This window comes from Etheostoma spectabile, chromosome 5 (assembly GCF_008692095.1).
Source record: "Etheostoma spectabile isolate EspeVRDwgs_2016 chromosome 5, UIUC_Espe_1.0, whole genome shotgun sequence".
In the NCBI taxonomy this organism is placed as follows: Eukaryota; Metazoa; Chordata; class Actinopteri; order Perciformes; family Percidae; genus Etheostoma; species Etheostoma spectabile.
In genome coordinates, this window is record NC_045737.1 from 15990947 (window position 1) to 16011010 (window position 20064).

At 39.2% G+C, this 20064-nt stretch overlaps 3 protein-coding genes across 10 annotated transcripts in view; 1 reads left to right on the forward strand and 2 right to left on the reverse strand.

Moving 5' to 3' along the window:
• Positions 1 to 16676, reverse strand: part of dmrt1 (doublesex and mab-3 related transcription factor 1) — a 41129-nt gene extending 24453 nt beyond the window's left edge. The window contains exons 1-3 of one of the 2 annotated variants that reach the window (XM_032515012.1): positions 16665 to 16676; positions 2804 to 3090; positions 1416 to 1590 (exon numbers count right to left, since the gene is read on the reverse strand). In XM_032515012.1, coding sequence (XP_032370903.1) covers positions 1416 to 1590; positions 2804 to 3022 — 394 coding nt within the window. In that variant the 5' untranslated portion in view covers positions 3023 to 3090; positions 16665 to 16676. Of the gene's footprint in view, positions 1 to 1415; positions 1591 to 2803; positions 3209 to 16664 lie in introns of those variants that run through there. The other variant, XM_032515013.1, reaches the window with a different exon arrangement.
• On the forward strand, positions 6376 to 15450 carry LOC116688864 (cilia- and flagella-associated protein 157). Its single transcript, XM_032515007.1, has 9 exons — positions 6376 to 6629; positions 9386 to 9657; positions 10306 to 10459; positions 10731 to 10998; positions 11123 to 11244; positions 11453 to 11603; positions 12355 to 12515; positions 12973 to 13125; positions 13521 to 15450. The coding sequence occupies exons 1-9, from the start codon at positions 6466 to 6468 to the stop codon at positions 13600 to 13602; spliced, it is 1527 nt and encodes a 508-aa protein (XP_032370898.1). The 5' UTR covers positions 6376 to 6465; the 3' UTR covers positions 13603 to 15450.
• kank1a (KN motif and ankyrin repeat domains 1a) overlaps positions 14843 to 20064 on the reverse strand; it is a 52721-nt gene continuing 47499 nt past the window's right edge. For all 7 annotated transcript variants that reach the window (XM_032514999.1, XM_032515004.1, XM_032515001.1 and 4 more), the window contains 5 exons: positions 19685 to 19904; positions 18373 to 18515; positions 16795 to 16995; positions 15880 to 15978; positions 14843 to 15782 (listed from right to left, as the gene is read on the reverse strand). In XM_032514999.1, coding sequence (XP_032370890.1) covers positions 15720 to 15782; positions 15880 to 15978; positions 16795 to 16995; positions 18373 to 18515; positions 19685 to 19904 — 726 coding nt within the window. In that variant the 3' untranslated portion in view covers positions 14843 to 15719. The remainder of the gene's footprint in view (positions 15783 to 15879; positions 15979 to 16794; positions 16996 to 18372; positions 18516 to 19684; positions 19905 to 20064) is intronic.

Genomic DNA, 20064 nt, shown 5'->3' on the forward strand with positions numbered 1-20064 from the left:
GAGATGAGGGAAACTCTGGGTTTTCTGTTTCAGAAAGGGAGGGTAATCAAAGCTGAGAGAGAGGGGTAGCTCGAGCCCGTTTCAGAATGAGAGGTAATTAAACCTCAGAGTCAGTTACTATGGTAACTGAGTCTGTGAACCTAAACTGGTCGGGATCAGGTTTTCTTCAATAAACCTTGAGTTTCTCTCAGTCTCCTCCCTCCGACACAGCGCTCTTTCATTTCCTCATTCATTCATTCAGACTGTATCAGGCACATTTTAGCGCAGTTTGTTATCTGCATGAATAAAAACAGGTTTGGTTTTTTAATTGTTAGGCAGATTAGAAAAGGTTCTTGTTCTGAACATGGCATTTCCTTTTGTTGACAAACCCGTTGATGAAGAAACTGTATTACTTTGCAGGGAGTAAACATACGTCGGGAGATGATATTGAGGCCCTGAATATATACAGTAGATGTAGTTTCATTTCCAGATAACTACCTATTTGAGCAGTATTGTTTTTCTTCCAAGTCTATCAGTTATGTAGCCTACATAACCTTATCCATCCTCATATCACTAATGTCACCCATCGAGGACATGCTCTATATCCTAGCAGATTCTTTGTGTCGCATTACGTTTTTTTGCCAACTACAGTTTTCTTTACAACATTGTTGATGCGGAGCATTTTACTAAAGCCACTGTATAGCAAAGCGCCATCAGAAGAATTTGATTTGCTCTGAAACGTTTTTTAAACGTTTGTGTAGAGTTCTCTGGACACAAACCAGTAAGAGACATTGAAAAGAAATACATTACTGTAAACCATAATTCTGTTAATGACTGCAATGCTGCAATCTCAGAATGGGATTAGTAGTAGTTTACTTTTTTGCCCGCAGGATTGCACCTTAAAAAAATTATAGTCCAGTTCCAGTTTTCACCAGCAATGGTATAGGTTACCTGTGATTAAATATGAAGTTAATACACTATATTAGAACTAACGCATTGACTCAAGCAGCAATTGTATCCCACTCCAATTCTCGCTATTTTACAGCAACTGCTGTATTGCTTTTTTTCCACTAAATACATGTTCAAACTGGCTGTATGTGCGCATGAGTATTTCTGCCGACCAGTTTTTTTGTGGTTGTTACCATGGTGAATCATAGTATCATGGCTCCATTCGTGCTGCCTTTTTATTGTGGTGGTGCATGCGCTTAACTCTGAGTGCACCTATTCCGAGTTGATTGAACCAACTCGAATCAGCTGTTCTGAAAGAGTTTCCCATCGCAGGGTAAATCAACTCAGAGATCCAGGTTATAATCAGAATTTGTTAAACCTCCTTCCTGAAACGGACCCAAGCAATATAACCGGCTGTCAGTTACATTAGTAGTGTGTCACACATGAGAGGCAGGACATTAGGTGCATAACAGTTGGAAATACTTCACCTGTGACAGCATGAGAAGAAGTAGAGGTACTGGTTGGTGTTGGAGATCGTCCCTCCAAAGAGAACAAGCAGTCCGCTCCAGCTTCATTTTTCACCATCACCTCAGGGCCAGTGAGAGCCACCGGACTACAAATCCCAAGCTCCTCCTCCTGAGCCTGTTGCCGTCTCAGGGCAACCTGGAGGGGAGGAAAGGAAACAAAAACAAAACATTACCCTTACCATATCTACTGACTGAGTAACGCAAATATAATGCACCAACATAATAACTTTCCCCCTTGGTTTACTACTATGCTGACTATGTGTTATAGTTCATTATGTTTTTTATTGTTTTCTAACTTAAAAAACAAAGCCATGTGTATTAAATGGATATGACAGATGCCATATTCATACTATGTAATTACTGCACATGAAAATTAAGTAGTTATATTTTTTAAAATTAAATTATTAGTATATATTATGAGTGCAACCATACTAAGACACCAATACACAGGTTGTGCTGTACTTGCAATACCAATGTACAGCTTATTACCGCTATGCTATCACTGTATAATAATCATAATAATAATTAATAATAATAATAATATATTGAATTTATATAGCTTTGGAAGATAATAACAATGCACAACTAAAAAGAACATAACAAAACAAGATTCAGGCACATATGTACTTATGGTTAAAGTTAGGTCTAGAGCTGAAACTATTACTAAATAAGTGCATGACAAAAATTATCAGGAAATATTTTGATTAGTTCACTTTTCAAACCGAATTTCCACACATTTTCTGAAACCAGTTTATTAAATTTGAGCATATCTGTATGTATCTATTTTACATCATTGCAAAATAAATCTATTTGGGGTTTAGACTATTAATTGTATTGTAACAATGGCGGTTTCAAAAACAGTTAACGTTATTTCAATTTACCAGTAAAAAGTTACAAAGTATTTTACCACAACACACAGTAGCTGCTCTATATTGTAGCCTAACCATCACTTAAAATATATGTAGTAACTGTCTGCTGTAAGCAACAGGTGTAACAATACTCATGAAATATACCTAAAACACACATTAACTAATAAAGTTCTCTATCGGCCGTTATAACGTTCACGCTAATTAGGTTGACCTTTGACATGTCGGTAGCTAACGTTACATAAATTAAAATTAAGAAAAACAAACTACAAACACAGCCACACGGGTTGAAAAGTATACAAACATTGAATTAAAATAGTTTACAAACAATTACGTTGTTATATTTCCTGTTTCACACCGAAGGAACAATTTGTTTGATAGCCAAATCTTGATGTTTAAAAGCTTTTCAGCTCAGCTCGAGCTAACGTTAGCCGCGCGCTAGCTAACCAGTTAAAAAAGAATAAATTAAAAAATAACGGTTACCTGGGCCGCCATGACTCTTTGCCTCTCGGCTATCAGTTTGCATTTGGGACACTGACAGTCTCTCCAGTTGCAGAAGCGTTTGTGTCCCTTTAGAGGAGATACGTAGCCATGGTTCCTACACCGGGAGCACTTGGGCATTCTCGGGGGTTTCTGGCCTTTGGATGGGGACAGAGGTCCGGTGCACTCCGGCACCTGCTTGCTCTGCTTGTCCTTACTCATGGCTGCTGGGGTAATAAAACCTCAACAAGCAACTGCTAATCTAACCAAGAACAACAAAAGTCACACAACTATTAAGCTTGTCCCTGCAGGTTCGGCTGGTTAAAGCCCTGCACTGGTGCCACGATAGAGGCTATAAGGTCACCGTCCCTCCCCGCCCTGCTGCTGTGACTTGTGGGAGGATCAAGCTGGAAGCGGGGGAGAAAGCTGGCAGGACAGTTCTGCACGCACCGACTTTTTTTTTCTTCTTTTTTTTTTCTTCTACATTTATTTCATTTAAAAATTGTATTACTGCAACAAGTCAACTCTGTGCAGCTGTCTTCCACAAACCATAGGCAAAACTGCCTATATTATGTGATTGGATTATAATGCATTATGGTGCTTCAAAGTTATCATCACTTTGAAACTGCAGATGGTTAACAACTTTACATAGCCTGCTGTTGTGTAGCTTGAATTTTTGTATTTACACACAAGTGTCAATACAATTTTTAAATTCTAACATTACATCATAATATGTCGGTTGATTATGGTTGAAAGGTTGTAAACAATTTGCTAATTTGCTTGCAAATTGTACAATAATCTCTGATTATCATATATGATAAATTAACTTAATCTCAACTCCTGTTGCCCTTTCTGTGGGCGGCTGGTTAAAGTCCCATACCAACCAAGTATGGAGTGTAGACTGGGAGTTGTAGAGTGCCAGTTTGACTCCTGTGCACTGCTGAGGTGCTCTTGAGAAAGGCACCGGTCCCCCATAACTGCTCCAAGCCAAGGGCGCAATAACATGGCCAAATAGGGTGAATAGTGGTAAAGTGGGACACTTTCTGGAAATGTACCTTCTGCGTAATTTTTAATTATGATCAAAATGTCTTAGCCCCTCATATGATACTATTCTAAATAGCCTAAGAGCTCTATTATATTATACAGAAACAAGAAAGAAGCATTAAACAAAGGACGGACGACTCTTCCACCAACAAACACCGACCCAACACCACATTTTTCCAGGTGCTATAGTCAAACTGGGCCACCTTTATTGGCAAAGTTTTTTGGCAACACTTAAAACCCGTTTAATTTTTGCTGAATGAATGAACTGGGTACACAATAGTAACCCATAAAAGTATGGTTAACAACAAAAAGAATAATAAACATTTAATTTTTGGAAATATGGGTGCAGCTACTTCTTGGCATCATTTTCATCGCTATGGCTTAAATGTCTATCCCAGTAACACACAGTCCCTGCATGGGACAGTGTCAAAATTGCATGAAATTAAAAAAAAAAGAAGGCTGGTATGGATGTAATTTGATTTAAAATTATAATTCCCCATTATTATATTTCATGGGGAGTAGTTTTTTTATAACTTTAACATTATTCACCTCAGAACTCTATGCCATTGAACTTTCCATCCCGATCACTGGTGGGTTGTATGAATATGGTGTGCCTCGCCCCTGGAAGTGTTGTCATAGCCACATAACCTAATTTTGTTCAATCTCATACTTGTAATAATAAGATGAGTGTTGATTTTTAGTAATGAAAGTCTAGGAACAAGGACAGATGAAAACAAAGAAGCTTAACTGGCCCACTTTAGCCATTGTCCCACTTTACCATTCAGCCTACATGTAGCCAACTTTCGGTGGATTGACAATCAAAGCTGTTTCTGTTTCCTTGTTTTCTTGTGTCTATGGTACTAAATTTATAATAGCCTGTGATAGCCTTGTGGTATCCCACCTGTGGTTGTAGATTTGCTGTAATATCTGAGTCCTACTAACATATATTTACTGTAGCTTTCTTTTTTTCGTTATGCTACATGGTGAATTAATACTCTCTTATTAAATTACAAGGCTTGACTGAGCTTAAACTGAATTAACCTCCACACTGGTCACTTAGTCAGCCAAGTGGATTTATGGGCAGGGAGTGAAGTGAGGTGAAACACACAAAGGGACCCAATTAAAATCCCTGCAGCCAAATAAAGAGGGGATGAAAAGTTACAACTTAAAAAGAAAGCAGTTACACAGTGCTGAATTAATAACTGCTACACTTCATTGGCTAAGGTGTGCTGTGAGGTAACACTGAGTTTAATTGCATCTAGCTTATGATACAAATTGTAGAATATACACAGTAATGGAGTCTGTGATTAAACACATAACCTTTCTACTATGACTGATGGCAGAGCTACCCAGTAACAGCAGAGAAGCCAGTGTGTACCAAATGAAAAGTTGGGCAGCTGACGTATAATTACATGAAGGAAAAGTGTGGAAACAGCAGAGCTGTAGCATTTTTTTTAGTGTGTGCACTTCTGCATTACTGACTCACACCACCTAAGTTAACCACGGAGTTGGAAATCATCAGGGGGCCAAAGGTCATGGCCAGGTATTCTATTATCCTTGACGTCCCACTTCCGGGATTGCTCCGGTGCCGCAGGAAATTCCGAATTCTGGAAATTTAAACTTCAGTGGTTTAATGAGGACTATGGTTGACTGCTCCTCACATCTCTGCATGGTAAATTGAGACAGCTAGACTATCTGTCAAATCTGAGTTTTCTATCGCACAAGGATTTTAGCCTATGTGTGCTAGTGACAGATGTACTGCTTTAGGAGATTGTTAAATTGCCTGTTTTGAGCAAAAAAAAGGTTAATTATCTATTTCTTTTCCATACTTTCAATACACAAACCCGATACCAACTAGGTTACCAACGAGCCTTTAAATTGAAGCGTATAAAACATTTGTCTTTGTGTGTAATTTTGTACTATGTATTATCTTGTATGTGTTTTTATTGCAAAGCACTCTGTTTTGAAAGGTGCTCTATAAATAAAGTTATTATCATTTTTTATATTATCATTGCTTGTCAGCATGGCTGGGTTAGCTCAGTTGGTAGAGCAGGTGCACATATACAGAGGTTTACTCCGCTAACACCTTTGCTGCATGTCATTCCTCCTCTCTCTCTGCTTTCATGTCTTCATCTGTTCTGTGCAAAATATCGCCCCAAAATAATCTCAGCATTTATCAATGACTCTTTTTCAAAATCTAATTTTTCAATCTGTTTTGGCCAAATGTGGTGATGGTTAGCTCAAAAAAAAGAGAAAATTAGAATTGTAACAACAACGTAACCAAAGCAAATTAATCTTTTATAATCTGGTCAAAACCACCCATAGATATAAATACCACCCATAGGTTTAAAATACGCGCGCGTGTGTGTGTATACGGTATATTTATAATGTATGTATATATACATTACATTTAACACCATACCTTTAATACTGTAATACGTATTTGCGCATTGAAAATAATTGATAAATGCCCAATTAATCGCATGATGACGTTAAACCTCTTTTCCAATACCCACGTGAAGGAGTTTTCGAGGAGTCCCTGAAGGCAGCATTGCCTAGCAACAGCGTAGTTTAGTTGCTTGACATGAGTTGCTTGGCTTTGGCCAACTTTCTCTGACACAATGCCCAAAAAGAAGGATAAGAAAAGCGGCGACAAACAAGATGAAGCCAAGAAAACATCGAAAAAGGAAAGTTCTGCAGCCTCCGCAGATAAAACCGGGTCAGACGACAAAGAGAGGGATTTATATCTGACTCAAATACGATATTTGAACGAGCAGTTGGAGAGGTGAGGCTTTTACAATAAGTGCTTCTATTTCGGGAAATAATGCTAACGCTACTTCCGTTTAAACCCTAATCGCACGAGACTGGCTAACTAAGTTACTTTAAAGTTACTTTTATGGGCATATGTGTAAATGATGTAATGTATAAATGTATTGTAGTGGATATTTTTGTTAATCTTTTTTTCAAACTTGGATTTAAAAAAATCTCTTCAGGGCACAGTTGATGTTGTAGCTAACGTTAACGCATGATATATTAGTCATTTGTTGCTAACACGTTAAGTTATGTGATCACTTATATTTAGCTAGCTAGCTACTTTAAAAGTGTAACGTTATACGCCAATATTGCAGATGCATAGCGATGGTGGAAAGCTACTAGTACTTTTTTATTCAAATTTATTCAAGTGCTGTGCTAAAATAATAAAAAATGGAGGTACTTCAGCAATTCTATTTCTCCAACTTTACACTTCTACTCCACTAACATTTCAGAGGGAAATATTTTACTTTTTACTCTACTGCACTCCATTTATTAAACAGCTATAGTAGTACATCATACAAACACGCCATGTGTTTGCATTTAAAGCTTTACTTTTACTTGTCACTTTACTTAAGTATTTCTACACTGTGTTATTGCTAATAACAATTTTTGGTTCCCAGAACGTTCAGGGAACGTTCGTTTTTGGTTACATCGAACGTTCTCAGAACGTTCCCCTTACGTTACACCCTTTAGAGAACGTTCCCCTTACGTTACAACCTTTAGAGAACGTTCCCCTAACATTCCTCTAACATTGCAATCTTTAGAGAACGTTCCCCTAACGTTATTTTTTACATTCCCCTTACCTTTAAAACAAACTTTAATACCCAAATCATTAGTATACACACACATACACACACACACACACACATATATATATATATATACTAATGATGACAAACTTGATGGGATTTCAAACTTTAATATACCAACAATAAACAAAACACAAAAAAGATAAAAGGATGTAAAGTGCAAATGTAGTGCAAATGTAGTGCAAGATGCATAGTGATATGATGAAGTATGTAATGTGTAGGTGAATGGCCAAAGTTGCAAAAGTAAATCGCTTTAATAAAAAAAAGTAAAAAAATAAATAAAATAGAGCTCTATGGTTTGACTCCTTCTCAGCTGGCCTAAAAAGAAAGAAACAAGTTTGATATGTCATACTAACAATGAACACGTTGACAAAAGCAAGACAAATTACCTAACAACCCTGTTTTTTGTGATTACAAATATTGATAGTTATCACATTCACACTTTGATTACTATGAACGCAGAATTTACCGACTGTGTGGGGCAAACCCAATCAAGTCCTCCGTGTCTGCAGCAGTCAGCGCAGGGAGGTTTTTCTGGCAGGCCGCTAGAGTAGAAGTCAAAATGAAGCAAAGTTATAAATCAAATTAAAACCTCTTGTCAGCCAAGCTAAGCATAATACTGACTATAAAATAATACCTGCCTGGTATAACCCTGCATACAGCCAGGTCCTGGAAGGACTTCTTTGTCTTTCTTCCCAGCAGGCTGTACTGTGTCAGCACGTCATTCGTTGCCACTCGCCGTAGCATGCGGTGGATGGCATCACCTCTGGTACAACCGCAGAGGGTTGTCAGGAAAAGTTGCTGTAAAACATATAGAAACACAAATTATACATGTAGAACAAAGTGTAGAGCTTGTACAGTCTCATTTGTATGAGACTGTACTGTACTGTTCAGTTATAATGATAATTGAAGTGCAATTATATAGTGTTAATCTTAGGGCAGGACTATGGCTACTTAATTACCATTTTGTTCCTCCTCTCCTGTCGAACACCTGCAGCTCTTTGACTGTCGAGCAGGGCGACAGCAACATGTCTTCGACTGGAGCAGAGGGAGGTGACAGGGAGCTCCTTAAGAGCATGAGCAGCTCATCAGAAACTGTACAGTTTCTGTTACAGTTTCTGATGACACCTGGTGTTCGCACTGAGGCTAAGTGCACTTTCTTAAGTCCCTTTGGACAAAAGCAGCAGCCAAATAATTGCAATATAAAAAAACATCTTCACAGCACAGCATGCAACCATCACAGCTCTATGAGAGGAAGCAAGGTGATGTACAGTATGGCATACAATCTGCCAGAGATCCTGAAGCAAATACACATCACCCTACTTTACATGTACAGTATGTACTACAAGAATCCAGAGGTAGAAGAAGTAATCACATCTTGCACAAGTTGTGCAATCAGACTTTTACCTGAGTACATGTACAAAAGTATTTACACCAAAATATACTTAAAGTACTAAAATAATAGTACTTATTGTGCAGAAGGCCCATTACAGGATAATGTTTAATAAATTAGTGGATTGTAATTATTGAAGCAGTCATCACTGAAATGTTGCAGCCGGTACTGGTGGGGCCTGTTAAAACTACTTTATATACTTTATGTTCTAGCTTATGAATTACCCTAAAGGGGACCATTGAAGTTGTATCTTATTTCATAATATTATATCTTAAGGCATTTATTGCTTATATATTGTATTATTAATCTGAATCTGCAAAGTAATAATGCATGCAGTATTTGCCTTTATAATGTGATGGAATAGAAGTATAGCAGAAAATACTTGTACTGTAAAAGTACAAGTACTTCCAAATTGTTTGTGCGTAAGTAAAGTACCTGACTACATGCGCTTAGTTACTTTCCACTGCAAGAACCATTAAAGATTTTGTCCTTAACCGTTGGGCCTGTATGATCCTCTTCCTCCAGATATCAGCCGAAATGTGATCAACTAGAGAGGCAGAAGAATGACTTAAACTTTCAGTACAGTGCACTGGAGAAGGAGAAAAAGGACATTGTTGAGTACCTGAAACGCTCCCTGATAAAAAAGGAGGACGAGGTGGATGAGCTGACAGAGCTTCTGGAGAGTCAGCGGCAGGCTGCCGATAATGACAGAGACTCTCTGCAGTTGCAGCACAGTCTGCTGAGGCAAGAGCTTCAAGACCGGATTGAAGAACTCAACGCAGAAAACACCACACTCGGTAAGACTGAATATCTCTGTAGGTTAAAGCAGGGTCGAGTTGTAGCATAATGAAGATGGGTTCTTCTTCTTTCTTCTCTCTTATTTGATGTTTCCCACATAAAACTGAGACATAATTATGTAATTGAGAAAATAATACTGGTGGTACAAGAACCTTGTTTTTCTCACAGCATGAAATTGTCACGTCTTCCACCCTCTTGGAAATTAAAAATGCCATTCAAAAATATCCTACAGCACATGACATGTAAACAATTGTTTGGCACACTCACAGTCTAATTCACACATCCAACAAAAAACTATTAAAAACAGAATATTTTTTATTTATAGACATCCGAGTGTGAGATGAATCAAGGACCGACAATGTATTTCTACCCAGTTCACTCTAGACATCATTACATAGGTAATATAATAAGTACAATGATAGCATTACCTAGCAATACATTGGTATTAACTGTTTCTATTTTCACCTCATTGGACCTGTAATATCAACACATTATAAGTTCACTCACCATGGCAAGAAAGAGGATAGGTGGCTGAACAGTTTAGCAGCCTGTACACTGCATTTAACACACACTGGATGCAGGAACAAACTCATTGGTTGAGTTAAACCTTAGTGAGTGAACTTCTAACTCTTCTCTCATGCTCCAAGTGATGAGGCTGGCTAATCTGGAGGAGTTCCAGAAGCAGAAGGAGCAGCTGACGTCCAACATGGAGTCTCTGGAGAAGCAGTTGGCCAATCAGAACGAGGAACACAAAGCTGCTATCCACAGCCTGGAGATGAAAGCACTGCTGGAAAAGACGAGGTTATGACTGCTGATTTTGTGACAGCATTGCAATGCAATTATAGACTACAATGATAGCCTATCCTTGCAATGAAAACATTTAAACCATATGACCTAACTGTGTTAGCATAAAATTCCAGGCCTTTCTTTATTTTTTTTTTGATTGAAAGGTAAAAAGCTGTTTTTGTACAGGGTTATAAGGTAGTCACATAAAAAATAAACAAATGTCTAACAATCTTTGCAAGCCTTTAGTATCGTTAAATATGATTTGCCTACATTATTTACCCCAAAGGTTAGAGAAGGAGATGGAGAGCCATGTGGCGGCCATGGCGGCAGAGGTACAGCACCTGGTGGACCAGAAGCTTCCAGAGACAACCAGGTTGGCTCTTCAGGAGAACTCGGAGGTCAAGGCTCAGATCAGCCAGCTGTCAGAGCAGACACGTGTCCTGATGGAGGAGAACTCTGCCCTGCGGGACCGTAAGAGTCGGCTCAGTGTGGATGTGGATATCCTGGAGAAAATGCTCAGCGAGATGTCCCGCAAGAGCTGTATCCGCAAGAAGGTAAGAGTAACAGATACCCATCTTTTCATCATTTGGAACCAATGGGGGATCAGATCCTGTGGGTGGTGTAGCTTTAGAATCGATGTATACTTCTATACTATGTACTTCATCTTTGCTCTATCAGGTGGTGGAGCAGCTTACAGAAAAGTGTCAGCAGCTGCAAGCGGAGCTGAAAGACTGTAAGCGAGAACTCGAGCAGCTTCAGACCAAACACACAGGAGTCCTGGCTGAGATGGAGGCACTCAGGTCAAAGTTTACTCCGTCTTTACTGTCAACATACCACTGACTCATTCTTTATTCAAGGTCCAATTAATTTAAATGTTAAGAGCAATTCACAATAATGTCTCAATAGGATTTACAGACAGGAAACATTTGCAAAGTTCCGAAATAAAGGTTTCTGGACAAATCAAAATAAAAATGGGTGAGTTACCCACTGTTTGTGTTGTGTCTTCAGACAGGACCGGACCTCGCTGTCCGAGCAGTGCAGTGAAAACAGAGCCAAGGTGAGCGGGCAGGAGGCAGAGCTACAGCAGGAGAGGAAGAGGAGGAGCAGGATGAAGAGCATCATGCAGGAGGCAGCCATCACTCTCAGACAAGCCCTGATGGTAAAAAAAAGAAAAGAATCAGGAACATCTAAACTCAAGGGAAGGTTGTCTGTTATCTCAGCCCATCGGCAGAATTTTATTTTATTTTTCTGTCGCAGAAAAGAGGTTAACAAAAATTAGTCTGAAATAGATATACATCTTACACCTTATTTATCGGTCAAAAAAGTTGTAATCCTTTTATCTCATTAATAAAGATCTGTGTTTTTTGGCAACATCGTTAGTTAGCTGTTATGTAAAAATTGTTTTTTAAGATTCTTATCATCTTATCAGGTTGGCTAGTTAGCCTAGCGGACTCGTCCTTAAGTAAATAACTTTATTAAGTAAAATAACTTCCCTAATTCCCTACTGCAACTTCACTTACTTCTGTACAACACATGCGTTCTAAACCCTATGATCATATGATCAATCTACACAACATGATCCATTTCATCAAACCAGCTGAATTGCTAAGGAATACACTCAAGCATTTCTACCGCTAAGCTAACTGAGATGATTAGATAGTACAAGTGTTAGAAATATTAAACCCAAATTACACAAAATAGATTTGGGAATAACAACCTTACTTTTGTTGTATGTAACAGAGAGCTATATGAAATAACTTTAAGTGTGAAGTTGCTGCTGCAAATTTAAATTGTGTATTACAACGGCAAAGCGAGGGTATTAAGTAGCCTACTAATGCGATGGGATTGGTTCAGCCTCTTTGAAATGTTTTTACGATTTAAGCCTGTGTTCTTGGCTCCGTTCCATGCAGGATGCTCCCACAGACCACGTCTCGGAGGGGGACTCTGTTGTCCAGTGGAAGCAGCTGATGGAGAAGCTGCTGGTGGTCTTGGACCGGCCCACACCCACCAACACCACCGCTGAGAAAGACAAGCTGGATGAGCAGCAGACCTCGGACCCTGCAGCAGTCAGGTCATCGAAAGTATCTGTTAACTACATATACAGTGCTCTTAGCATAAGTGAATTATAAAAAAAGAAAAAAAATCATCTTTGGAAATTGACCATAATGCCTTAATTCAAAAAAAAAGAAAGAAAAATCCAACCTTTAAGGACACCAATTTTCTTCTTGAATGAATAATGTATCGTAAATAAATGAATGTTCTTCCTTAAAATACAGGGGCATTTGAAAGCACACCCTTATGTTAAATTCACATAGAGGCAGGCAGATTTTTATTTTTAAGGCCAGTTATTATAGTAGAAAATATTATTTGTCAACTTTAGAATGTATGGGTGTATCCACTTATCACAGTCACAACAACTAAATAAAAGTCTCAGATATTGCCAATGAGACCAATCATCACAACATTATAGTTCTGTTCCGAGTTGTTGCTGCTTTGTTACCATCATCCTGTTCCTTCTGTCCTTACAGAGATGTGACCCTGAATCCAGCTTTGAGTTTTCAGTTCGAGCTGGCCCGCTACAGGCCGGGTGACCTAGGCCTCGTGCCCCGTCCCGCACTCAAACACAAACTCTCCAGGATGGGAGCAGCTGTGTCCAGCACCACCCACGTACCTCTGCACAGGTTTGTTCGGGTCTCGACATACACCTACTTCAGTTTCCTTTGTTAGCCCTGTTGACAACTGAATGTAGAAACAGAAAATTATAGTGCTGACTGATAAGGGGCTCTGGAGGAAACAATTTTGACCTGGTGTCATGATAGTAATAGTGATTATTTTCCATCTCAGATATATCCTATCACATATCACTATTACTATCGTTCACCTCATTTTAATTTGATAGAGGCTATACTTTTGATATTAACGGACTTCAATGCAAAAACAGTTTGAATTTTCACACATTTTGCCAGAATAGATGTCACTATAATTGTAGATGATTCTGTTTATTGTGTTGGAAATATGCTCTTTAATAGAAATGTTTCCCCTTAATTTACTTTTGTTGCTCTTTCCATCCTCTCAGGAAGCCCTCCAGTCAGAAAACAGCCAGCTCCAATAACCAGACTCATTCAATTGTCGGAAACTTACTCTCTAAACCCAAATAACAACAAAACTAGACTCCTGTTCTTGTTGGAGAAAACCCTTCATTTCGCCAAAATACAGAGGAGCCAGTCTGCTGTTTCTACCTTCAGTCCTTTGCAAATTACTCAAATTCATATTTACTTTTTCTCATAAATGTGTTTTGTGTTGACTGTAAATTGACTGTCTGGTCATACAAGACAAAATATGGATGTAGCAGTAAAACACTGGAGTATTTTTAATGGAGCAACCAAGGGTTTGTTCATTCAGCATTGATCAAAGAATGAATGTGACATTTCTTTAGTGATGGCTTTCAAATCCTCAATGTCTCACTAAAAAATGATAGTTTAACCAGCGATCATGATTTTCCTGACAAAACCGTTATGGCGTAACTATGGCGTAAATACTCATTACACAGAATGACCCATTTCAGAATCATTTACATTATATTATTGGGTAATAATTATTGATGCATTAATGTGGTCATCACTAATGTTACAGCTGGTAAAGGTGGTAGTAATTTAAACTACTTTATATACTGCTGGGTAGTTTATGAATTCCCACCCGGGGATGATCTTAATCTGTTTTATTCATCTGAATCTGTGAAGTAACTAGTAACTAAAGTTGTGCCAAAAAGAGGAGGTTGTCACCATTTTATTCTTTTTTTAAATTAACAAAAGGTCAAGATATTGATTTTGTTTCATTCTGCTTTGATTTATGACTTGAGTCTCTTTGTCTTCTTTAGCTTCACATTTGTGTTTTAGGCATTTGTTTTACACATGTGTTTATGCATGTTGATGAAATGTTGCATTTTGTATTTCATCGTTTCTGATCATCACTTAAGATTAAGTGGGCATGTCATATATTACTCATCTGAGTTGTGTTTAATGTAATAAAAATAAAAAAATGAACTGGTTTTCTATGCATCCAGCATTTTATTTTGTGGTAGTGTGCAGTTTTTAGAGCACTTTGCTAAATGTTGGATATAAAAGATGTTGCTGTCTTTGTCTAGAAATAAAATACGTTTGGAGTGAAAAGTATTCAATAGCTTCTATTCTTCTGCTAAACAGGTACAAAGAACCATGTAGAAACCCAGAACAGTCTGAAAATGTAAGATAAAAACCTAAAGAAACTAAAGGTTTTCCAACAGGCTGTGGTAAGAGAAGAATGATCCGTACTGCACTTTCATTTCCTTAAATGTGTGAATATAACAGATTTACTTACCTAAGAATTGTGGGTCAACAATGACGACAAGACACTGATCTATATTCTTTAATTGATTTTTATTGTTATATGGCATCCCAGGCACTTCAATTCTCATTCGGAGATGAAAGTCAGTACCTAGAAGAACACTAGGAGGAGGACAGCTTATATTACACATGATGAGACAGAAAATAACTTGACACAAAAAGGAGAATAACTAAACTAATGACCACCGTATGTACAATGAAATACATATATCTGCATTAAAAACTATACTTTGATAAATATATAACTTCATGGGTTGTTATGTAGTAATAGGAAATATTCAAAATACTGTGATTCTTTTTAAATAGATACAAATGATTTGTATAAAAGTACAATTTCTCCAGTCTAGGTTGCGCCTACTCATTGATGTATTCATCCACATGAGTTGTACATGTACTGCAGAGAGCTGGGCGCACAGGCCGGGCCGTCGAGGTGAGCAATATATCGAGGAAATACTTCCTCTAACATGTGGGTGGATTATTCTCACTCTGTCTACTCTGATGCGCTCAAAAACAAAAAAGTTCAAAAAACAAAACAAAAAAATCTAACGTTTTGGTGCTCTTGAATGATCAACATTGAGCTTTGAAAGTAAAAAAATGTCAAATTGCAAAAAAAAAAAAAAAGGACTAATAAATGGCGTTTAGTCGTTGAATTTGTGTCTGTGTTGGTTTGCTGATTATTTCAGCCAGAATCTGAGGGGACTAGAGGCACCAGCTGGTTACATTCATATTCAAAGGGCACTTTGGGCTCGTCAGTGTGCACATAAATAAAAATATTTCCAGAAATCTCATTGGTTGGTTGGTGCTTGGGATCAAGTTCCTCTTCTAGCTGTGGGTAAGGCATGATTCAGCGTGAACCAATAGCAGCGTAGGGTTTGTGGGGAGAGGCGGGGCCTCTAATCAAACATGCCCCTCCGAGTGGGACTAGGTGACGTCTTTCTGCCGAGTCGAGGGGTCCCCTAGAATATAAATACAAACGTAAATGGTTAATGTGACAGTTAACATGTAAACAGACATGACATAAGAAGAACAGGGTGTGGGGGGGGGAGGACCTACAGGTGACTGGGCTTTGGAGAAGTTGACATGTGCATAAAGCAACACTGCAATGTCCTTGTGTCCTGCTTCCAGAGCGATGGACAGAGCATTACTCTCATCCTGAAGAGAAGACAACAAGGACAAAAAGACAGTCAGTCAACTGAAAAATAAAACCTGTCACATACACGTGACACGTCCCAGACCCAAATAAAAAACTTAAATAAAAAAATACACAGAGTGGAAAGACGGGCTTGGTAGAGACCTAACAAAAACACACATGCAAAGACAGCAGCAAGGGGGGCAAAAGTCCACACCATGGACTTCAAGGACTCAGCCATGCTGAGGCAAGAGAAGGAGCACAAATATTGATAAAAAGAAATATTTTTAATTGATTTAAAAATGGTCTGCTGGACTCTATGACTAAAACTTTCCATGGCAATGTTCTGTTTTACAGAAAAAGCAGACTGCAGAATCCTGTGGTTGACCAATCAGAAATGAGTATTCAACCAAGCCATGTAATAAGTAATAATTAATACTAGTAGTTAATCCCCAAAACAGCTTCTTAATATATAAATATGTCTAGCAGCTGTACAGGTATTGGTTCACATAACTACAGTCATATATTTGACAAGAATCAACATGAACACACACATTTTGTTCAAACTTTAAAATATAATAAATTAAAAAAGGAAAATCATAAATTCTTCTCATTTGTAAAACCAGAACCATTAAATGTTTTAGCATGAAAAATCTAAGTAGTTGGTGGTAGTGTGCTGTAGGCAAGAATTGTTTTTTGTAAAAGTAACTAGCAACAAAAGTTATTGAATAAATGTAATGGAGTAAAAAGTACATTATGTCTCTGAATTGTCGTACTTGTTACTCACGTAAAGTCCTCAGATTAAGTACAGTACAGAGGGGAGGGAGTTCGTTACTCACGCTGTCGCTCAGCGTGGCGTCACAGCCGGGCTGAGCCAGCAGCAGTTTCACGATCTCGACATGTCCGTGCTCGCTGGCGCACATCAGCGCCGTGGAGCCCTCGTCGTCCTGGATGTTGACGTCGGCCGCGTGAGCCAGCAGCGCCCGGACCATGTCCATCCTGCCGTGACTGACCGCCAGCATCAGCCCCGTCTGACCAGCCTAAAAGAGCGTTCAAACTATTAATGCAAAAAATTGACAATTTACATTTTAACGAAATACCATGATCAATCTCTCTGTTCGACCTCTTCTTCTTCTACTTTATGCACATCTTGCCAAATCAGTGACCAATTTAAAAAAAATTACAAATTACACACTGTTTTTACATGTTTTACATTATTTTAATTGTTTGATTATTTGCCTTGTTGTAGGATAATGTAGATACATATTGTAACTACGTGACTGTATTGTTTCATAAAATAGAAAAGAATATTTTTAAAGCTGCAGCCCCAAAACCTACCTCTTTGAGACTAAATCATGAATTTATGACTTCAGCAGTAAGAAGTTGGAAATCTTCCCCTCCACAGACCCCAACTTAAAATACAGCTAAAAAAAACTGCCTCCTACTGTAAATATAAGCAAGTAAACATCATTACACATGATGTCCAAAGTGTTCTAAAGTTTACAAATGCTGTAGTTACCTTCCTTTACCACTTGATGTCACCAAAGTACTATTCTTCCTGCTTCAGGGTAAATACTTAAAAAGTCCCATGGCATGAAAATGTCACTTTATGAGGTTTTTTAACATTAATATGAGTTCCCCCAGCCTGCCTATGGTCCCCCAGTGACTAGAAACAGTGATAGGTGTAAACCGAGCCCTGGGTATCCTGCTCTGCCTTTGAGAAAATGAAAAGCTCAGTTCGGCTGATCCAGAATCTTGCCCCTTATGAGGTCATAAGGAGCAAGGTCTCCTCCCCTTTCTCTGCTTTGCCCGCCCATCAGAGAGGGACATCATGGCTTTCAAACAAGCAAAGTGACAGCTGAAGTCCACTGAGCCGTGTGCTGGGGTCCTGCCGCTGCCTTCTGACCCCTGAGTCACCAGTGGTGGAATGTAACTACGTACATTTACTCAAGTACGGTCCTTAAGTACAAATTTGAGGTACTTGTACTTTACTTCAGCCTTTTCTTATCATGCCACTTTCTACTTCTTTAATATTGTACTTTTGACTCCACTACATTAATCTGTTAAATTACTAGTTACTAATACAAATTAAGATTTTGGAACACAAAACACATCTAGTTTATAAAATACTATGTTTTATTATAATTTAAACCACCCAACAATAAATAGGCTACAAGTACAGATGACACGATGAGGCGATTAAACACAGAACTGTTTGGATCGTATCTAGTTTCTAAAATGTGAGGATTTTTTTTCCTCTAAGTACATTTTTCCTGATGATACTTACATACTTTTACTTAAGGAACATTTTCAATGCAGGACTTTTAATTAGAACAGGATACTTTTACAATGTGGTATTTGTACTTTTACTTAAGTAAAGGATCTGAATACTTCTTCCCCCGCTGCGAGTCACTGACCTGGCTGGCTCGAGCGTTAACGTCACCCTTGCTGAAGAGCTCGTCCACAATCCGCATGTCCTTGGGCGACTCTACTGCGGCCAGCGCGGCCAGCATGATGGGGGTGTATCCCGCCTTGTTCTGCTGATTCACATTACACACATCTGACACACACACACACACACACATATTTATTTATTTTATTTTCACAGGACAGATGAAGACATGAAAAGGGGGGAGAGAGGGGAAATGGCATGCAGAAAAAGACCACAGGTCGGAGTTGAACCAGCGGCCGCTGCGTCGAGGAGTAAATTTCTACATGTGTGCGCCTGCTCTACCAACTGAGCTAACCCTGCCACACGAGGGAGCACTCTCTCAGTGCATGTGGTCTCAAACCCTTTAATGCTACGACTCCTGCCTGTGATTGACATGTCGCTGCCCGTCACTCAACAACACAGTAATGTACAAGGACGTGTGTCGGGCTTGCGGCTTCTTCTGGGACCACGATGCATTGTCTGAACATTTAAAGAACTCATCCTTGCAAAAGAGACAAGACATCAGAGCCATCAGATGGGAGGCGAGCTGGGTTTGAGGGTGGCTGTCCTGCCCACTGAAGGAAGGAGAGGTCTAAGGACCTGGGAGCACAAAGGCTACAATGGGAACAGACGGGGTGGGGGGGTGGATATGCTGTCACAGAGCCCAAGGACACAAAAGGCCGAGGAGACAAAAGGCTTTTAGAGCAGCGAGTGGCCAGGACCTCATCACAGTCTATTGAGCCTTCAGGGAGAGCGCTGCATGGCAGGGAAGTAGGAAGCATTCAGGTCCTTTTGTTGAGAGAAAACAAAAAAATACTAGTACGGATGTACAGTTTACTACTATGAAGAGTAGGCCACACTGATTCTGGTAGTATCTGTTGTGATAACTTTTCAGAGTAAATTGAAACAATCTATAATGGGTCACTCTACATAGAGTGAGGAGCTGCCAAAGACAGAGAGAGAAGAAGAATAGCTCCATGCCAAGTATCAGAGTTACTGTTGTCTTTCTGCAGTAACCTGATATATGAAAGAAGAAGATAAAGATGCAAAGAAGCTGAAGAAGGATGAGGTGAGCGGCGTGGACTGATGGTCTTATGAGGTTATTAGGGGAGCAAAAAAAAACCTTGGCTTCATTTTAGCAAAACAAAAGATAATCCCAGGGTTCTGATGGATTAGGAAGGCCTTTTTAGAAACACTGGGCAACAAGGATTCCTTTCAACTTATCACTCAATTGATGTTATGCACTGAACTCAACTGAAGCAAACTTTGCGGCCAAATGAAGGGGAAAGAATGCTGACCTGCATCCAGCAACTTCTTCACCACCTGGAAGTTGGAGTGCGACACGCTGTAGTGTAGAGCTGTGTTGCCGTTGCCGTCGGCCATGTTGACGACGTGACGCAGCACGGCCTCCGAGATGGCGCCAAAAGCCCTCAGGTAGTCCTCCACCATGCCGGCCACCGCCGCCTTCTGGCTGGACACACGGAACCACTCGTGCTGCACCGTGTTCAGGCAGGCTCTCTGAGGAGGCAGGACGGGGCTCGTTATAGACAGTACCTGTGCACTGATGTTTAGGAACGCTAATTTGTTGAAGATTAAATATGCAATCCATTAGTCCATGCATGTTGAAACTAACTTATTATCTAACTTTCAATGCCACTTTGTATGGAGTAACAAAATA

Excerpts from the sequence above, each read along its gene's own strand:
- LOC116688864 (XM_032515007.1), top strand. The coding sequence starts at position 6,466 with ATGCCCAAAAAGAAGGATAAGAAAAGCGGCGACAAACAAGATGAAGCC. Across the intron at positions 9,658-10,305 it reads CGCAGAAAACACCACACTCG|TGATGAGGCTGGCTAATCTG; the intron begins GTAAGACTGAAT and ends TCATGCTCCAAG. Across the intron at positions 10,460-10,730 it reads GCACTGCTGGAAAAGACGAG|GTTAGAGAAGGAGATGGAGA; the intron begins GTTATGACTGCT and ends TTTACCCCAAAG.